The following is a 21,337-nucleotide window of genomic DNA, read 5'->3' as shown; positions in this document are numbered from 1 at the left end:
AGCATGCAAAGTGCTGACGCCGAGGCTGACTGCCTGACTCAGCAGGCGGCAATCAGCGAGGATGTCCTCTGTTTTGGGGGCGAATGTGTGACTGGGCTTGGGTGGGAGTCCTGACTGTGCCGGGCGCGGCAGGAGTCGCAGGCGCAGCTGCCAAAAACAACACAAGCTGGAAACTAGTGTCGGATTGCGCTTCGAGGCCCGTTCTCAGAATCCCAAGAATCCTCTTCTTTGATCATGCACTAATTAGGTTTCTTTTTTGTTGGTTCTATTTTCAGGTAGCGAGAGGCTCACATCTACTACCCGGTAAGTTATTGGGAGCGGACTGACAAACCTATCGATCGACTTGCAAGGCCCGACACATGGAAATTAATAACGAATCTGTGGGTTAATGAACCAGTTGAATAGCACCCGATACCATCGGCTGAGGTCACAGCAGAACGGTAGAGCAGGAGCACGGCAAAAAGGACCATTTGCAAAGTGACGTCAAAACAATTACGTGCAGAAATACGCTTGATAATAAAATGAAGTGACCTGGCCCCGGATCGAGTCGGTGGGCGGCACTGTTCTCCTTCCCAGGAAAGCCAAAACGTGTTCAAGTGTTGACTTTTATAAATTGTGCACTCGTTTTGCCCCTTATCTAGGGCCCTGCCAGGTGAGAATGTGTTGGCGTGTGCCCAACTTGGTCAGCAATTAATTACGGCTGCAGGATAGACAGCCAGGCAGTCGGACAGCCGGGCAGCCGGACAGCCGGATGGTCGCCCAGGTCAGATGGGTGCCTCGGCACATCTGCTCTCCGACAGGCTTAAACGCCATTTAAAGCGCAGTTAGTGGGCACAATCGGACTCGCACCGCCCTGACCCACTTCGCAGATCTCTCAATACCCGATGCCGCCTTGCTGGCAGGCGCGGGTAGGCGGCAGATTTATATTTGCCTGCCACACTTGACTAACTTCGAATGACATTTAAGCGCGGAAGAGTGCCCGCTCTAGTTTATCTCGCCGCTGTGAGCGTTGAAATAATGCCGGGCGTTTCTCCGCGCGTTGCCAGGTCCGCACTCCGCTCCGTTTCCGCTGGCGATGCGGTTTTACAGCCGTTGCCGCAATTAATGCCAACAGATTAATTATACGCTTGGCTGCACGCTCTGCGTGGGCCTGGGTCTGGTTTTGCTCTTGCTCCTGCCTCGCCTCTGTATCTGGCTTTTGTTTTTAAAATGTGTTTTTGCAGCAAAAGCGGAAGACATAGAGCCCAAAAAATGGAACAAAACAAAAAAACAAAGTCGGGAGAAGGGAATGGGCTCCTAACTTTGAGCATATTTTAAGCGAGTGCAATTTGGTATTGATAGGTCCTGGGCAGCAGCTGGACCAACACCAAACATAACTTTCAGCGTCCGCAGGGGTCGGGCGGTCTGCGATACATTTTTCTGTCCTGGGTGCGAAAATGTTGGGAAAAGTGTCAGTTTGACTCCGGCGAAAACCAACTTCTTCAAGGGCTTCGTGTAGCGACAGAGCCCCTCGAAGGGGAGGAGAAAACTCTCATCTGGCGTTGGACCTGCATGTAGGACTGGATCTGGAGCCCGCCCAGGACCTTGACTCAGGCATTTGCGTTGATTTATTTGTGCTGACTGTGGGGGCCGAGGCCGAGGCCGGGGCGTATGATTTATGTGCAGATGGACTATTCATTAAACCAAACACATAGCCCCCGTCTGTCATTGTCGTGTCACTAGAAACTGCAGGGCACATTAATTGCATATTAAAACCGCTTGGGAAAACATTAGGCCACTATCTTCGCAATGGCTTCCTGCCGTGGGGCAAGGCAAGGCCGGTAAGGCGACAATTTGCGCCTTCTCGGCCATATTAAGTAATAAAAGCGTTGTTAAAGGCATAAAATGAAAGTAGAATACTGCCACCCGGGCCGGGCCGAAAGTTCCGCTCGTTTTGCGGCACGACAACCAGCCGGCAACATGGCGTATTAAATATTATAAAAGGCAATTTGCAAATCTCGTATAAAAGCCACACGGCCAAGAACGAAATCTCCACCGCACACTTTCAAACACGCACCCACATGAGTCGGGCCGAGCACTCCGCCGTCTGCCGGCAATCATTAGCAACAAAAGGTCATAAACAAACAGGGCCGAAACAAAGCAAACTTGAAGGCGACCCGCTCCGCCGGATAACCGCAGGGAAAGCCAAAACGCCAGCTCCAGATGCCTGTAACCTCCGGAGCTGGGCTGGTAATGGTGATGGGGATGGGGATGGGGATGGGGCGGTGGTGATATGAAACATTCAATTGCATATGCCAGACGCGCGAATAATTGCGGCTTAGTTAAAGTATTCTGCCAGGATGCCGGCTCTGCGACGCGGATTCTGCACAGGATCTGCTGTAATTAAAGGCGCTGCTTTTTAAAAGTGCTGTGCAGGTAATTAACGTTTTTACGTACTTTTTCATTAGGAGCACGCGAGAGGGAGCGGGATGGCACATAATTAAAACCTGATTTATGCGCAAGATAATAAATTAAACAACGCCGGGTCAAGGGTGCAGAGAGCTTACGCCAAAGTGCGCCTCTTTGTTTTGAATTTATTTTATTAGACTTTCGATAAAGGTGCTTGAAATACCTTAATATTTGAATAATCAAGGATAGGAAAATAATTCCCGCCGCTGATATAAATGAATACTCGATAATAATCAGTGCAATTATGAACAATATATTTCTAGCGAAAATATATGTTTATTTCCCTGTGAAGATACACTAGAAAATACAACACCTATAGAATACATATTTTAGTCTACAAAAAATAAGTTGTGAATGCATAAGGAATTTTAGGCGGCTTAAAGAAAATTAATTTCGAATTACAAACCATATACATATATTATTGCTAAGCCAAAACAATATTTGTACCTACGCTTGTAAAAAAATGTTAAATTATAATACCCTGCAATGTTGTAAATACTTAATACTTGCAGGGTGCAACCGAGTCGATCAAGCCATGTCCGTCTGTCCATTCGTTTGTCCGTCTGTCCGTTTCTACACAAACTAGTCTTGCAGTTTAAAGTTATATATATATACTCTCACTCACGGGATGATCGAAAAAGTGTTTGAAAAAAAATTCTAACTTGTTCAATTTTTAACATGTTTTCATTTAATTCGAGATACAGCCATGTTGTTTCAGGAGTGTTCTATATTTGCTCTATAATGTTATATAATATAATTATGTAACTTTAGATCGTGTCCGTTGAAACATATTATAATAAAATATTAATATTATAATAATTCCCATAGGTTGTAAATATATCTTTTTTTTATAGATGCTATACAAATTTTATGTGATTTAGAAATACATTTTTGATTTTATCCACGCTGATTACAAGACCTAAAGTTCGCAACTTGTTGCCACGATAAGAGATTGAAATTTAAATCCGATGCTAGGAAACCGGTTCACCCGTCTCTCGGAAGCTCTGTATGTATTTTTAATGGGACATTTTTTCTGGAACCGTTTATCATTTATGGATTGACTTCAATTGTGCGGCGCCCATTAATGTTTAAACACTTCAAAATTGTGCCTTATTGGCGCGTGCATGTATGATTTATGGGCCCAGAGCGTTGACGTCAATCACGTTACATTTTGGCCGCTCACTCCCGCTGGGTCCTTCCGTGAAATGAAGCAATCAGAGCCACCGCAACGGCGGCATCAGCGGCATCAGCGGCATCAGTGGCAGCCCGGATACGGAGAGAGGAGCGACAACTTAAGTAGTGGGAACTCCAATCAAACTTTTCCAATAAAGTCTTTAGCCTAAAGACAGTGGATAAATCAAGCAATCAGGCAGCGAAAAGGGCTGCTCGGCCCAGACAGCCTCTGCCATAATTTATGGCGTGCTTTAAACCCGCTGTCCAAGGGCTGTCCCTCGCCCATTCGGAGGAGGAACACGTGGATGATGTGCGGCCAGCGAATGAATCGAGAATTGGGCCTCGGCCAAGAAGTTGCCGGCGAAGTGCGAAATTTAACTTTGTCGATTACACCGTGGAGACCACGTTGCGTATACGTAGTAATGGGCAGAGCCCACAGTCAGAGCAGACAATCGACCCGCAGGAGTCCTGCGGAGCGGAATACGTGCATAGTTGGATGCTCTCCTTTCGAATGGCTTCGGAAGCGAGGATGTTGTTAATAAAAAGGGCAGCGAAGCAAATGAAAAATACTTTTCCCAGTCCCACATCCACACACACACACACACACACAGCCACACACACCGCCATGTGTGATAATGCGGAGTGTGAGGCGTGTGGTGTGGGGGTGTGGTGGGGCTGTTGGGCAAATTGACTTAATCTAAAATAAAAGTTTAGTGTTGAGCCGAACGCACACACAGAGGCCCGCACAGGCAAACAGATGGTATTTTTTACTGCCGAGACCGAGACAGAGGAGGAGCTAGTTAGGACCGCAAGGGCCGTGCGGGGAGAGGCAAGATGTTAATTTCCCAGGAAACGCATGATAGAGTTGAATGCTTTTTCGAAAACTATTTGACTTTGGCTAAAAGGGTAGACTTTTTGGGGGCTTTGGGCCACCTTGGATCCCACATATAACGGGCAGGGCCAAGCAATCGTTGCATAGATCACATTTTGTGTGGCTTCCGTTTCGGCTTACGTAAGAGTTCTGTTTGTGTTTACCTAGCGCATAAGCTGAGCGTGTGGTGGCATTCCAAATTAAATGAAATAAAAAGAAAGTTTAAATAAGGATATAAATTTTACGGAAACGCTGAAAAGGCAGCAAGATTTACGATGCACAAAAGATAAATTTTACAAATGCTCACTCAACGCACACACATGCACAGCAGGATGCGAGTTAGAAGGGAAAACAAGCTCACAACTTACCGAGCGGGGTAACGGAGGGGGGACTGCAAATGAAATGGCAATTCATTTATTACCCCGCCAGTATTTATGGGAAGCAAATAACTAAAGCGTACATATTCGGCACACATCTGCATAATGTGGGGCAATTACATTTAAAAGATCATAAAATGAGGTGGAGATAACGCCGAAAAGCCATTCACATTTAAATGCGAGTGAGGGGCAGGGTTGGATGTAGGAACGAGCTCCAGCGGAATAATGAGAGCAGGACGAGGCCCAAGCCAGGACCGACTGTGTTTATTATGTTGCCATCACGCTACTGGCCTGCATCACAACTAAATTCTTTTGCAATCAGAAATACTTCCCGCCGTCCATTTGCTTTGTCTCCCTTCCGGCGTTATCTGCTATTATTTACGATGAGTCGGGCCTGGGGAATTAAATGAGATGGCCGAGGCCTGCAAGCAGGCAACTTATTTTCGCTTCTCATTTTCATTTGCATTTGAATTTGAATAATTGTACACTTTTGCGCCCGTTAGTGCTGCGTTCGCTTCGCTTGAGATTTGCAATGGAAGCGCCTGGTAATTAATTAAAATATTCAATGCCCAGAGACACTTGGACCCTGCTCCGAAGTGTGGTTGCTTGGTCGTTGACCGAAAGTTTATCGTGATTCGGGCCTCCCAGAGCTCGAAAAGGATTGCCGGGGAAACGAGTCCCTCCAGCTATCTCAAATTCATCTCTCATTAGCCTGGCGTGACTTAAATCGGGAGTTTAGACGTCCTCCCGGTCGGCGGGCGTTTTGTCAGCTTTATAATTAAGGTTAAAGTTAATTTTTGCTCTGTCGACGTAGTGTGGCTCGACTTTGGGTCCACCTCCATCGCTACGGCCCATCGAAGCGCGCTTTCTGTTCGCTGTTTGCCATCGTACTAGCCGGAAAACTCATTATTTTTTAAATGGAACTCTTGCTTTGTGGCGTCCCCAGCTTCGAGCTCCGAGCTCCGCCTCCCTTTAGTGCCGGCCCGTCTCCCTCTGTCTCGCAGACGGCGATCCCAGTCGCAATTAACTGAGGAGAATAATGTTGCGGCAGTGACGGGCAGAAGCATAATAATTCTGCTTCGCTTTTTACCGAGCATCCAGAGTTGCTCAGCGCGACTTGGTTACGTTGCATTCGTAATGACTTTGTGGTTGAAGCACAGTGTGCCGAGATTTCACTCTAGATGAACACCCAAAAACGCATGTTATTTGAACCGCACCGAGTCGTATGCTCCAGTTATAAATAACCGGATGAGGCGAATCCTCGAGCGTAACATTACGTACCAATTCCGATGTAACACAAGTCGAGCTCATGAATTTATTCGTGAAAACGTTTGCTGCCAGCATCTGCACGGATGCAGGTGAGGGTAATTGAAACGATTCTGCACTGACACTAGCCGGATAACTGGACTTGGGTAGGGGATTCAGAATCGGGGAGGGCCCTGAACATGCCAAGCATAAGTTTAATGAACCCCACATGCAACGGGGAACAGCTCAGTCCCACGCTCCGACTTTCCTGCTCCTGCTCATAAATGCTTGCATGTTTGTACGAATTGCTTAGCTGGGATTTGCTTAATTTCATCCTGCCCCACACACATGTGGCCCTGCTGGCCTCCGCTTTTCCTATTCCGAGCTTATGGCCACCAGGGGAATTGCGTCGCACGAGTCGTATACGCAATATTTTCGCCCCTTTGGTTATAGCTCGAGCATTTCGGTCGACTTGAACGGTTTCGCACCAGCCACACACACCACACACACATTCGGGGAGCCAGGCGACTTGTCAGCCAATCAATAATATGTAAATATTTTCCACTTCCTTCGCATTGTTTTCGCTCCGCTTTGAAGTCCTGCATAAACACTTGAGCCACACAATTTAATGCCAGCCAAGGGGCAGGGGAAGTGTGTTCCTGAGTGGGTGTGTGTAGGTGCGGGTGCGAACCAGAAAGGTGGCTCACGTGTGCGACAGTTGTGTTTGATGTGCTCCCCCATATGGCTTTGATGGCCGACCTGTTCCTGCTCCTGTTCCCGTTCTGTTTGTCCCCCGCCCGCAGCGTTTGCAGACCGTTTGCCAGTTATCCTTTGTACATAGCCAATTAGCCTGCATTCGGGGCTATGCAGCTCAGCTGCGTGCAGACACTGACAGAGGCAAAGGCTGAGGCAAAGGCAAAGGCAAAGGCAAAGGCAAAGGCAAACGCAAATGTCAAATATCTTTGGCAGGGCCCTCTTGCGCTGAAAACGCAGAGAGGGCTCTTGGCATAATGCCTGTCATAAAATGCTCAAATTTGTGTCGCCTGGGGAGCAGTTGAGGCCGGCCTGCCAAATCCTGGCCCAAATCCTCCCTCACCGTCCTGGATATTAGTTCAATAGTCATGACTGTCCAACTGATGCCGCAAATCCTCCGAGGTCAGCCCGAAAGCCGGCCAAGCACACATGCACGACGCCTGGGCGTGGCCCGCTTCGAATTCTATTTTCTATTATTCGAGGCAGGCTGATGGTAGGCGCTCGGGCCCCGCCCCGCCTTTAGCCTTTGCCTGCATATGGAAGCCAGTTTATATTGGTTGCCACCGATTTTGCCCCCATATTTTGTGCCGATTCGATCCCCTCCGTTCGGCTTGCGGAATGCGAGCACAAGCAAACAATGTGTATAAAAATCCGTTGGTTATTTTGCGGTTGTTGGCGAGCTCGGCGAAATCGACAAAATCGCCTTAGGGAAAATATTGACGCTGGCAGCGGCTTTAGCGCCCCGAGCCGCACAATACCCAAAACCAAAGCCAAAGCCAAAACCAAACACGTTTGGGCACCATGTTTTACTGCACTTTTTGCTGGCAGTTTTATGTGGCCATCTATGGACGCCTCTGGCTGTCTATGCCTGCTCTGTGGCAGCAACCCCGCCACAATGGGCCTTATTTTTTGTTCGTGTTGTCTAGCTGTAAAAATCATTTTATGAGTTTGCATAAAATTTTGTGGTCTTCACGCCCATGTTTATTGCGCCGCAGCTGCAGCATATGCTGCCGTTGTCGAGGACGTTGTCGCCTATTGATTTTATACCCAGTGAGCCAAGCGGCCGCTTGGTGACGCCTCCTCAGGGTCTGGTGCGGTGCACTTCTCTGGGAAATGCGTTTGGGCGCAGCATGATTCTTTGTGGCATCAAGGTATGTACATGTGTACATTAGGACCATCCGCCTCTTAAGAATCCCGCAGCGGGGCAGCCTCGCCGAGGGGTAATCAAATTTAATTTGCCAAATGGCAGGTCGACCCGGACGAGGCGGGTTCAATCGGCCGGACAATTAGGCGCTGGCACCTGCACGGAATGGCCGCACCCACCGGGCCTAGCGAATTCTCCGTCCATTGTAATGACACAAAATTTTAATAAGCATGCATTAGGCGGCCAGAAAGTTTGGTGTGTTTGTAATTACCGTTCAGCCAGCAGGAAGCCGCCCAAGTTATCAGCCCTGCGGCTCCTTTGGTGTGGCCATAAAATGCCACTTAAATCCCTGTCAGGAGAGTTCGCCGGCCAAGAAAACAATTAATATTGCGTATGCAACAATAACCTTTTGTTTTTAGTGCCACTCCAGAGCGGAGAACTCGTTCCCATGCCAATGCCCAGGCCCATGCCCATCGCCATCGCACTGGCCCACAAAAGCAGCCGTCAAATTCAAATCCGCATGCATGCCGGGGCGGCGCATGGCTAGTGCGGCGTGGGGTTCAGTATGGCCTGCAGGTAAAATAAATTATTATTTATTACGGTCATTAGGGCTTAATGGCGGCAATGATGTCCACCACGCAACGGCAATGGCCGGAGAGCGGCTCCAGGGCCACGGACAACTGGCCGCGCCGCGGACTTCCGCCGCTTAATCGAAAGCGAAGGCGAGCGCTTGCGGCCGGACAACCTTTGTTCCGGCCCTGATCCTGCGACCCTTTTTAATGGCCACCGGTTCGCATTATGCGGCCTGCGAGCTGTCCTTGAAAACATTCCGCTTGGCGAAACGGACCCCAGCCGAAATAAAGACGGAGTGAAAGAAAGAAATCCGGCCGGAGAGCGTTTATCGTAAATTCAAGTCGTTATTATCTGGCCGGGAGGTGTCGGCATGTGGAAATATTTATGCATTGCCGAACTTGCGTCCCTAACATCATAAATATCGGAGGGCACGAGCCCTGGCCTTTCTCTCTTTCTTGGCCTCTAGCCCACCTTGCCTGCCCTGGCACGCCTTCACACTCACACCGCCCTCCGGCAGGCTTGTCGGGGCAAAGGCATATTAATGGTGCTCGGGCTGACACATTGTAAATTCAAATGCATTTCTCACGCTCAGTCTAGCTCTGGCAGGGAGCGGAGCCCAGAACTTTGGGCAGCGCTTTCACCGCAAAGTGGGAGCAATCAATCAAAACGCATAAACACTCGCACCCAGCTCTGCATGCGGTAAGGTTTTCGGGCGAAATTAATTTCATGCATTTATGAAATACGGCCTGGCGACAATTTGCATAAAACAGGCACAAAGATTACGGCTCCGGACTCCGGACTCCGGAGTACTTTGTGTGAAATGGGAGCGCAGAAAAATGGTTCTGAAAGTGCTGCTAACACACCGAGATACCCTTTCTCCTGGGCCACAGAAGCACAAGAGAGATCAACCGCAAAAAATATATAAAGCCTTTTTCAAATTTGATTTTCACTATTTCTATATTCTTATTTTTAAGAAACAAGATCTCATTAATCATTTTTATTTTAGTGATTAAGTGAATAAGTGAATAAAAGGTTTCTCGAGAGTGCTTGAAACCAAAGCTTTGTGCGCTCAACTCAAATCAAAATGTATCACTTTTCAATTCAAAATTAGCCCACTTCGCCTTTATTTATTTATCATTATCCGACTTTTTTCTCAGTGGACTTACCATTCAACTCAAAAACGTTTTCCTTGAAGAAAATTGTCAAACGGACTTCTGAGTATGTCCAATATTTGTTGCGTGTCTACCACGCTTTTCCTCTAAAGAAATGGCAATAACATAAGGGAATTGCAAAAATAATAACAGGGCTTTTGCTTCCCTTTCGAGGAGGTCAATAAGACTTGTATTTTTCAGAATGCAGGAAAAAGGAGTTTGCTGTTAAGACCGTGACCAAATTAACACTTTCTTTTCCGTCTTTAAGTGTGCAAGACCGCGCAGAAATATTCGGTTGACAAGTTTTACTTAACTTGAATGTCTCAGGCTTAATGGCAATGCATTTTTGTTAAATATTATTGTGCAGATTGCTAGAAAATATAAGATGGGCCAGCTATGAATACTCATGAATTCTCATGAACTTCACTTGAGGTAAATGAATAACTACCGAATAGTGCTACGGATTTACTGCTAAAGGGATTCGAGGTAGCTAAAAAACACTCTTCACGGCCCGCAGTCAGGGGCGCATAGACGAGGCGTGGCAGTTGCAGCTTAATCTCTTTCTTTCTTGGGCTCCCAGCGAAAACTCCAGCTCCAAGGCTTCCGTTCTCTGTGCGATCTGTGTGAATTTATGCTCCGCGTGTGTGTGCCGAGTTTATAATTTCTGACACAAAATTACATGCACTTTTCCCCATGTGCCGCGGCGCACGAGTACATGTAATTGCGCTTGTAGTTGTGTGTGCGCTCGTTCGCTTGCACGGTTTTCCTTGCGCTGCTGTGCTGCTGCTGCTTTGATAAATGCGCATAATTTCAGCAGTTTTTCCCGAAGTAGCGAAGAAAACTTATCCCTCTGGCGCTCCCCCGGAACCCAGGAGCCCAAATGTGCACGTGTGCGGAGTGCGGAGTGCGGAGTGTTTGTGTATGTAATAGTCTCGCTGCTGCGCTTTATTGTTCACAGCCCAGCGTTAAACATTATGCCGGCTGGCTGCCCTGGCTCCTGTGGGTGGCTTGAGTCGAGTTGTCTTGGCACGAATTATGAAGACGATTACACGACTTTATAGGTGGGTATGTGCTAGAGGTGTACGAGGCTTGGCCGCCTCCAAGGCGGCGGTGGGTGGCCGAGGGCGCGTTTGCGGTGTGCCTGCACATATTTATAAGCAGCGACGCGATGCGACATCGCCCGCCGCCGACTTAATGAAATACCTGCCAAGATTTATGTGCCAGTTGACTGGCACAGGGGACACACCACACACGTGAAAAGGCAAAAAAGCGAAATTAATTTTGTATGAAACTAGTGCAGTCACGTTTATTAGTTATGCTGTGGCCAGGACCGACGGCTGACGAGCTGCTCCCCAATGCATTGGAAGTGCCTGGCTGGGGTCTGTCAGGATGCATACATTTTTGGGGGAAAATCGCTCACCACCAAAAAATGTGACTAATGGCTGGCTGATTCATGCGATGGCAGAGGCAGTAGTTCAGATACCCCACATTCACATTCCACCAGGTCCAAAAAACGACCAAGCGTTTTCCCGCCGCTTAGGAAAATAGGTGCTGTGCTGGTTCCATGTTCAGTTAGGGACACCAGCAGCCAGCGGAGCGTTATTCTGGGCTTTCCTGTAAATAATTCAACTGAAAAATTCATAAAGCTGCGCCTGCGACACGGCTATCTGCGCAGCTTTCACGTTTTTTGTTTGCTGTTTTCTTTAATTGTTTAAAGAATAAATCACCAGCCATAGAAGTAAGTTGACAACACCACACGAAATAAAAACGAGCGAGACATGCACGAAAATAGAGCACTGGTATCTACGGAGCTGGAAAGCCATGAGCGGCAGGAGAATGGTTTTGGAGAACGGTTTGGTTTCGGGCAAGCGTCGAGCGTCGAGCGGAAGCGGAACTAACAAAGCACAAAACGAAACAAAAATTTCCACCGAAAAAGCGAAACTCAGCTACGAAAGCGGGGGAAGTGGAAAGCAAAAAGGAAAATAACCCACGAAGGGAACGGAAAGGCAAAATTGGCAAACTAAAACTTTGCTGCAGTCACGGCACAAAAAAAAATCCAGCAAATGCTGTAGAAACTACTAAGAGGGCTTTGGTGGGGCGGCGAGGGAGGCGAGGGGGCGAGGGCGGCACGGCAAAGGACGAAAATGTAGTGACACACTCACACACACACACATCCAAATAATACCTAGGCGATGGCCGGGAAAGTTTCGTCCGTTCGGCCTGTAACAAGCGTGGCAAAGCACAAAACAATTTACGAAAATTTGTACAATTTCCAAACTTAAATAAACACCGAGAATAGTTTTATTTTTATTATAACTGCCACGATTTTTCTGGGCCCCACCAGCACTCGCACACACATAAAAGAAGGGTCGAAGGGATGGACGCCTTAAATATTTCGTAGCATACTTACGAGCGACTTGGAGTTCGCACCCGCTAAACGGGCTGTCGACAGCGTTGTCCCTGCTCCCAGCTATCTCCTCACTGCTCTCTGGGTGGCTTTAATTAGGGATAAATGGGCAGCGACTGCCCCTCGTGGGCCCGCGTCAAGTTCAAGAAACTGTCCTCGCAGACACGCAATGGCTCGGAATAATTCAGATGTGGCCAATGCACTTTTCAGCGGTAAATTAACAGGCGCAAAACTCAAAGTTATGCCGTCGCTGTGGGGGCTGCAGGGGCGCGGCGTGCCTAAATTGAAAAAGTTTTTCAACTTGCAAGTTTCTTTCGCTCTTAAATGTTGTGAACAAGTCCCAAGAAAGGATTTGCAGCACCCCCTCGGGCAAACAAACAAGTTTCGAGCACACTGCGCGACTGTGACCTTAGGCATATATCACGGGTCCCGGTCACTGCAAGTGTGTAATATGTCCAACATACATATTCAGTGCGTGGTGTGTGCAGCTTGACTATCTTCAGTTGATAACTTGTCTGTAAGTGAGAGCATTAATTTTGAGAATGTTATTCACATTTGATAGAAAGATAACTGTTGGTGAAGTGTCCTCCAGACAGCTCTTGAAAATCGACTGGGGATGATAAATAAAATAATATATATACACAGTTAAACATTAGAAGAGTTTAACCAGTATTGCTTAAACGCTTTAATTTATTCCTTAAATGACAATTGCACATTCGCTCTTGGCGGGCGGCCGGACAATCGTCAATTATTAAGAGCGAGTCAGAGGGCGCAGGAGATTTCTGTAAAAAAAAATAGCGCAAATTAAGGGCATTCAAGTGCAACGCAGCGGAAACGGAAATGTGCGCAAAACAATTACCAGTGCACGAGAGAGGCAAATGACCACACACGCTCATCAGCACACAGATACATGGCATTACACTGTTACTGCGTTGTCTGCACTTAAAAAGGCGAAATTTATATAATGTCCGTTTTTATGCGGGCACTCAAGTGCAATCAAAATGCGTAACGTGGAATTTCCATTTCGAATTGCTGGTGGCATGGGGGAGGAGTAGGCTGACCCGCTCGTCCACAATTCAGCCACGAAATGGACATTGTTATGGCTTGCTGCCGCATTTATGCCATTTGTATTGCAATTCCGCATAAATAGCTTGGCCCCTGAAATCCGAGGCAATCCGAGTGGGCATGACTAATGCCATCGACTGCAAGGCCGGAGTTAGCCGGAATAATTATCTAATTTCCTCGCTTTATCTGTAATCGTGTTAATTACGAATGCTAATTAAAAAGCCAACCAATGCTGGCGCCCCCATTCACTGCAATTTAAGCATAATTTCCAAGCCATAGTTGGTGGTTATTTTATTGGTCCAACTCTGCCGCTCAGTGACGTTAAAAGTCGTTGAACATTGTGGAGGTAAGCCGAAAATAAATCGATTAGGTGTTCATATCTAGAACTAATGTCTAAAGTACTAAATACTTATATTTATTGGCTAGATTGTAGTCTCACTTCAAGGAGGCTAGTTATCAGCCAGGAAAAGATATTTACCCATTAAACCTATCGTAAATCAGATCGATTTTTTAACCCCCACAAATTTATCTGATCGTCCAAGGGCAACATAGCTCTGTGATCTGTATTGCGAATTATTGATTATTGCTCATAAGAATTTAAATCTCGGCAACAAGAAGATGTTTCATTTATTTCCGTCAATTGATCAGTATAATAGAGCTACGCTTTATCTCTATTAACAATGACAGTCATTTTTAGATCCACTTGTTCAACATTTGTATTCTCTATCCAGCTTGTCTGTGATACTAACTATATAGAGGTATTGACTGTAAGACACAAGTACCTCCTCTTTTGGATTAAATAATACATTTAGCCAGTCTTTTGAAATAGGTATGGCGCATGGCCTGAGGGAGCGGGGGAGCTTGTCAGAGCACATCAATCATACGCCAGGGTGACCACCTCTTAGTTTCCTAGGGCCAAATCCCCGAATAAACATTTTAATAATGCACTACCCTTCGCAATTACTGTCAAGCATAATACACGGTCCTTTGCCATCTCTATCCTGCAGGCTCCTGTGGCTCCCACCGCTCGTATGTGAGGGAGTGCGGACCCCCAGTATGTTGGCAGGCCGTTACATTTGCCATAGCGTGGCCAAACGGCTGAAATAACAATATGTCCGGGCCCATCGCACCATCGCAGTGCATTATGCAACGATCACGAGGGGTCCACAGCCACATCCCCATGCACATTCCCAACCAGGGAAACGGCCACTGCTATCCGCAGTTAGAGCCAGAGCCGAGTCAGATGACAAGCTAAACAAAAGCTACAAAATGAAGTATGAGGTCAGCAGCCAAGGAAAACAAAACAGAACGAAGCACAAAGGAAAAGAAAAGCACATGATTGTCGCTTGAAACTTGAGCCACAGCAACTAACCTCATGACATCAGTTTTTTGGTTTGCAACTTATTACAATTTCCATATAACCTCCGAGCGCCAGAAGAAAACAGGCAACGTAGGCAGCGCGGTGTGGGGGGAAATGCACACAAATGCGCACTTGCAGTGGGCGGAGGGAGTGGCTGGGAAGCACGGCGGAAAAACAGAAACAGAAACAGAAAGAGTGAAAGGACTGGGTCCGGTTGGGTAGAGAGAGAGAGGAAACCGACTGAGACTGAGGCTGAGGCTGAGGAGGCAAAGGCAAATGCCATGTCCTTCAGCGCTTGCCCTCGCAAAGGCAAAGGCAAAGGCAACGGCAAAGGCAAAGGCAAAGGCAAAGGCAATGGCAACGGCAAACTGCTGTGGGGGTCTTTAAGTTTTATGGCACCATTGTGTCAAGATAATAATACGTACGTCGCTGTGTGTGTACGTGACTGCATTTAAGTGCATAGTTGTGTAGAACAGCACTCGCCTGGCACTCGTACTCGCAATCGCACTCGCACTCGCACTCGCACCAGTACTCGGAGAATACGGATACATAAACAAGCATTCCTCTGGCATGACATTTACTCTGCGAATTACTCTAAACTGCTGCATTTGCGATGCGATATGCGGACTGCGAGGGCGAAAGAAGCAAATAACAACTGCTGGCCTCCCCTGGAAGCCCTCGAAGCCCTCGAAGTCCTCAAAGCCCAGTCGTATTATCAATTTAAATGAATTGCACACGAGTGTGCCATAAATTCGGGCCGTATGACATTTGCTAATGTTTGGCCATGAGAGCAGTGGCGTTAATTAAATACCATAGCATACTTGCGGGCCGCTGCGCAAAATCAGAAATTCGGAAATTGAGCAGAGAAGCGGGAGCTCAGAAAGCCACATAGTTCTGTAATTAAAATGAGCAAACGCTCGGCCATTCTGCGGCCGAATTTCAATTTTAATTTATGTGCACATCGCTCCACGAAATGCGGATTCATTGGCGCTATTTGCGCGGCAAGTTGAATAAACTTTGCCGCAGCAAAGCTCCATGAAGATATAAGCATCGACGCAGATATAAAAACTTATAAAATGTAAGCAATAATAAAACCAGACATAGAACAAAGACCGCGCTGCGATAAAAATTATGACAAGCCACAAAACTTTGACGAAGTTGCCAGTGCGCTCCGCTTTTTATGCGTCCCAGCATAAAAATTTAAATAAACTCACTCACGCGTGCGGCCAAATAAATACAAATTTATGGAAAACTCTGGCCAGAGGTCCGCCAGGGCAATTGTACGACCATTCGAGCAGTGGCCATTATGCATAATCTCGGACAGGGTCCGCATTCCCGACCATCCCAGCACCCCCAGTCATCGCTGACCTATAAATAATGTGCCAAATTAGCTTGAACAATAAATAAATTTCATTCTATATGTAAATGAGTCGAAATACCCGAGATCTGTGGGGATCTAGGGGACGGCAGCAAGTATGTATGTATGTACGTTTCGAGAAGGAGTCCGATCGAAGCGAATTGTAATTTTAATTAGGCTCTGTACTGCTACACACATATTTCTCACATATTTAATTCCCAGAAATTGTTGTTTATCCGGCCATCTAATATTCATGCAGTTTTATCCACTCTTATCCTTACAGCTCGCTGCACAGAGCCCTACACAAAGCGAGGTCCTCCAGAACATTACATTAGAAACGATTCATCATCGCCGCCACGCCACGGCACTACGCTTCTGTCATTGTCCTGGACGGAGGGAGAAGGCAGGCGGAACAGCCACTACAGCAAATTGAATGTAATTTCATAAAAAGCGAGTGTTAATTTTTTGCCAGTCCCACAATACAAGATAGATACAGCCAGTGATACACGGACCCCTGCTCGGCTTAATGTGCTAACACGCAGTGACATGAAAAATGATGGAGAGCATGCCGCCTCTGTCCCCTCCCCGCCGCTAGAGAAGAAAGCCCGAAAGAAAGAAGCGCGCGACGAGCTGCAAATTTGCGACGAGCGGCAGGAGCAAGGCTGAGGAGCATTGTAACTCGCAGGACAACAGGCCGACAGCAGACAGAAGCATCGCATTGACGGCAGAGACAGAAGGCAAAAAAAGACAGCGCTGCACATTGGACCAGCATCATTTATCAGCGACGCATCGCACCCAGCTAGCAGCACCAGCTCCGACAGCTCCGACAGCCCCTCCAGCCCGCCTGGGCATATGTGTGCACCGGAATGGTGGCATTGTGTTGCTGCCGCAGCTGAAAGGATCCTGAGCGTTCATTCAAAAAGCCATTAACCCTAATAAGCAGCCACAACAGCCAGCCGAACAATACCCATCGATGTGCCTGCCCCCTCCCCGGTTGAAGACACCAGGACAGCAGGACACCAGGACCCAGGACCCAGGACACTAGGACACAGGCATAGGCAGTTTGCCGTAGCTGGAGGAGAGCTGCAACAGGGCAGTCACAGAAGCGGAACAGAGAGAGATACGAGAATGGTGCCGCCACGGCTGCTGCTGCGTCTGCGGCGACCTCTGCACCTGATGGAACTGCGCATCCTGCTGCTCTGTCTGCCAACGCTGCTCCTGGCCACCACCCTCGAGCCAGGTGCGTTCAAGATCTCCTTGCAAGCTATTTTCCTCCTCACAGAATTTAATTAGGGCTACTCCATCGGCCGTGGGCACTCGTAGGGCCAGAGCTGGCGAGAGGCTTTGTGAAGTGCTAAGTAAATTAAGACTAAATTTATGCGGCCCTCTTCGCCCAGTCCAATCCACGGACTCTTCCGATTACCGCACAGAGTCCTCAGCAGTTTATTTTATTATTTTCACAAAGCCAACAAATCGTTACAAGCTCCGGGAGCCAGAGCTGCTCGCCAGGCCCACAATTAAAGCCCCTTAACGTGACCGGCGCGAAACTTTGCCAATTTTCGGATTTATTATGCCAGGAATTTTATTATCATCTCTGCGCCGGCTTATTCCGCCTGGCAGTGTGCTAAGCATACACCTGCGGCGCAAAACTTTATTTCGGAATATATATTTTTATAGAAAAGCAGTAGGCAGTTCTTGTATGTACATATATATATATATAGGAATGCATAAAATTGCAATCCATTTCGCAAATGGAATTCAACCGAGCGTGGGCAAAAGCAGAGGGAAACCAGGATCAAAGGTGACAGCTTCCAAGCACTCTCGCAGCAATTGCAGTTCAAATAATTCCTAATTTTTCGTTCGACGATTGCTGCTCAAATAATAATTATTAATTTTCGCTTGCGCCGCGTTGCGTCTTGACCTTCCGCTAATTTACTTTAAATGGACGACGTTCCGCGGCAACGAGCCACGCCCAAGGCACTCACCTCGGGTGCCCCCTATGTGTACGTCACGTATACGCATCGTTAGAGCGCCTAAGTTATGGCCAACACGTAACATTCACAAATAATAAGGATAATGAAAAATACACAGGGGAAAGATTAGCACCGAGGGCGACCCACCTTGTTGATGGGCCGCGCTGTTGCTGCCCTTTTGGTTTTGACCTGGGGCGCCACGCAAAGTCAAAGTCGGCACACTCCCCTCGGAGCCCGAGCTCCTGCCTTAGTTTAGTTGTAATTTTTTGTTTCTTGTTTCCACCGCTCTCCATCGGCCAAACGCGTTACGCATAAATTATCCGCCGCGGCGGCAACGACGGCGACACCTTATCGAAGCGCGCGGTCCGCTCATTACGCAGCCTCCTGGAAAGGCGGGGGCGGGACACTTTACAGGCGAAAGAGCAAACTGAGCTCGCGTGACAGTGCAAAAATTGAAAATTTATTGCGACGCCTTGTGGCTGGAAAATCGTTGTCGAAAGAAACTTTTTAAATTGACTTTTAAAGTGCAGAGCACACTGTGGCGGAAAGCGTGGTGTGCCGAGGATGGAGTGTGAAAATATGCGTGCCACTCAAGGAGGAAGGCGGATCTCTCTTCAGTCGGAATGACGAAGCGCTTATACCCTGGCCTGTGCCGAGCTGGATTAATTTCAGCACCATGATTTTCCACAAGTCGGAGTTTTCCGTAAGCGTGTTTGCACAGATTCGACTTCAGGTCCTCTAGCTGACAACCCGATCCCATTCAGCCGGGCCAAGGGCTTCCTCAGACGCACTCCTCTGGCTTCTCTGGCCAAAAACATCATTGTCGAAGTGAATGCCTGAAAGCAGGCAGGGTGGAGTCCGACTGTGTGTCTGTGCCACACTTGCTCGGGGCTCAAGGTCGCTCCAGCACACGCACTCCGTCGGGCACAAACAAGGGACTAACACTGATATTTTCCAACAGATTTTCCATTTTCCTCTCGCCTTTCACCTTGTCCTCGTCCCCATTCCCATTCCCATTCCCATTCCTATTCCCATTCCCATCCCCATACCCATCCCCGTTCCAGTCGACGCACTCGTTCTCCTGCTTCAAGTGCAAATGAGTTTGAAGATGATGGCTGTGGGTGAGGGCGTGGTGCACATCGCTGTCAGCTATTTCGCAAATTTGCTTAGCGGTTTTAAAATTAAGCTCATGGCGCATATGAGGTGAGGCCAGGGGAGCGATCTCTCACCCGCACACGGAGACAGGGTCTCAGGTTATGGGTTATGGGTTACGGCTCCCCAGGACGCGCGGAGCCAGGCAGCTTAGAGGGGCTAAGCACTCCTGCCGGGTGGGCAAAGAGCGTCGACTTAAGCAGATTTGGGGATTAACACTCGCACAACCACACACTGACGCACCCAGTGCCAACATATTGGCTGGGAATTTAAATATTACGTATACGCCACCGCGGAGCAAGAGACGCTGGCGGAGACGGGACGGAGACGGAGACGCCGACAGCGCGCTGACTGCGACTGAGACAGATAAATAATAATTTGAAACATGACAAGTGCGCACAACTACAGCTACGAGGACGACAAGGACGACAAGGACGATAACCAATGTGTCGTGACTGCGGGCCATACAACTTAAGAGGTTGGGGGCGGGGCGAGAGATTGACAAGAAATATTTATTATTAATAATAAACATGCGAGCATGCCAGACGCACTTGCTGACTTCATTATTTATCGCTTTTTAGCGGTGGGGCGCCCAGAGTGGCCGAATGCTATGAAAAATGTGATGAACCGAACGAAACGAATTGAAAACGAAAAAGAAGACGAAAACTTGTGTGTGTGCGTGAGTGTGTGTGTTTGCGGCGCTTTTGGCTCCTTTGGCTGCGGCATCCGGTTAGCCCAGAAATGAAGCTCGAGCGGAGCGATTCGCAAAGTGGGTGTTGCGGCGACCTTTTTCTATTGCTTTTTGCGCAAGTTTTATTACAGTTGCCTACTTTCAGGCATAATATAATTCACACGCCTAAGCCGCAGGCAGCTGACATGCGCACGTACTGATGGCCGGGAGTCGAACAGGATGCGTTGAAATACGCGGCTTTAGCCATTTTATTAGCAGTGCGTGTTTTTTCACTATTATCGCGTTCGGCCTCCGCACCCACCCCCACCACCGCCTCCGTGCCACCGCCACACCACACCCCACTTGACCTTAGGTCCAGAGAGCTCCCGGCAAGCAGTTCGTTGGCTTTGTGTCTCGAGCCGAGCATTTACATTCCTCTTAACATCCGCAATCTATTTCCACTTGCACTTGCCCCGCCACCAGAGCCAGAGCCAGAGCCAGAGTCCCCGTGTGCGTGTGCGTGTGCGATTACATGTGTGGTCCTGTCATGCATACAAATGCAGAGATAAAGAGTGTTCCTTGTGGTGGTGTGCCTGGCCAAGGAATTTGTGTTTGTCTGTGCGCCGAAAGCGACCTGACCCGTCATAAACCGCGTCGCCTCAAGTGGACTCGCCTATGTCCGTGGGCTTTCTCCGCTCGATTTGCCTGGCCCAAGTATTATTAATCGTTGGAACTGTCTCAGCAAATGGCTATCTGGCTTCTGGCAAGGCTAGCGAGTTGGGAGCACATTTAAAATCAATGCAGCATGGCCGAAAACTTTGACGTCACTGCGGACTCGGCCACGAAAATAACACTGCGCTAACAAATGACACTCCGATCCCCATACGTACACACACCCCAGCCCAAGCCCAAGCACAAGCAGAGAGAGACAGGATTGTGGCATTGCATACGCATGCCTTAAGTATGAACTATAAAAATTTACGAGGCAATAAAAGTGTGAGCTCGCTTCGCTGTGTTTTACGGCCAGAACCGGAGCCGGGCAAGGACGAGGGGCACATACTTGCCTGCAGACAACGACATTGCGCATTTCGGGTTTCGATTTCTTCTTCGATTTTTCGCCTTGCGCACAACAAATAACAAATGGCAGAGCTCCCCTGCAGGGGTTTTTGCATTACGTCCGCCTGATTGATCGGATAAATTTTGTTTTACAGCCCACTTGCCTACAGGTTGGGGCCTATAACAGCAGCTCCACCTCCAAGCCCCCACATCCTTTAAGGCTGCAAGGACGCAGCGCGAAGCGTAAAAGTAAAGTAAAGCGCAGTCCGGCGTAAATTTAATTTCGACTGGCAGTCGGCCAGCTGCACTACTCAGCCGGGTTGCCTGGGCAATCTAAGTTTCCTAATTAGTCGTGGGAGGTAGTCTTAGTGATTAAAAATAAGATTGGCCTGCGTTGGGCACTGGGCAAATTGATAAAGTCGGCATATTAGCTGCTACTTGAGCTGATATTTTGAGCAGAGATTCGGATAACAGATACCGCGTGGAAAGTTTTCCCAAGGAGCTCTTCAAGAAATTAAATCTTTCACCGAAACGGAAAGAGTCTTCTCCGCCAACCCTTTAA

General features: G+C 48.1%; 1 protein-coding gene across 5 annotated transcripts in view; it reads left to right on the top strand.

Moving 5' to 3' along the window:
• The first annotated feature begins 268 nt into the window (after window positions 1–268).
• dpr12 (defective proboscis extension response 12) overlaps window positions 269–21,337 on the top strand; it is a 29,132-nt gene continuing 8,063 nt past the window's right edge. For all 5 annotated transcript variants that reach the window (XM_086827625.1, XM_086827621.1, XM_086827623.1 and 2 more), the window contains exons 1-2: window positions 269–303; window positions 16,208–17,164. In XM_086827625.1, the coding sequence (XP_086683751.1) occupies window positions 17,053–17,164 (112 nt within the window). In that variant the 5' untranslated portion in view covers window positions 269–303; window positions 16,208–17,052. The remainder of the gene's footprint in view (window positions 304–16,207; window positions 17,165–21,337) is intronic.

Source organism: Drosophila serrata, unplaced genomic scaffold, assembly GCF_035046125.1.
Source record: "Drosophila serrata isolate PLE 108 unplaced genomic scaffold, ASM3504612v1 contig_183, whole genome shotgun sequence".
NCBI classification, from domain to species: Eukaryota; Metazoa; Arthropoda; class Insecta; order Diptera; family Drosophilidae; genus Drosophila; species Drosophila serrata.
The sequence above is the reverse complement of the archived record's forward strand: the minus strand, read 5'-3'. Positions and strand labels throughout refer to the sequence as shown.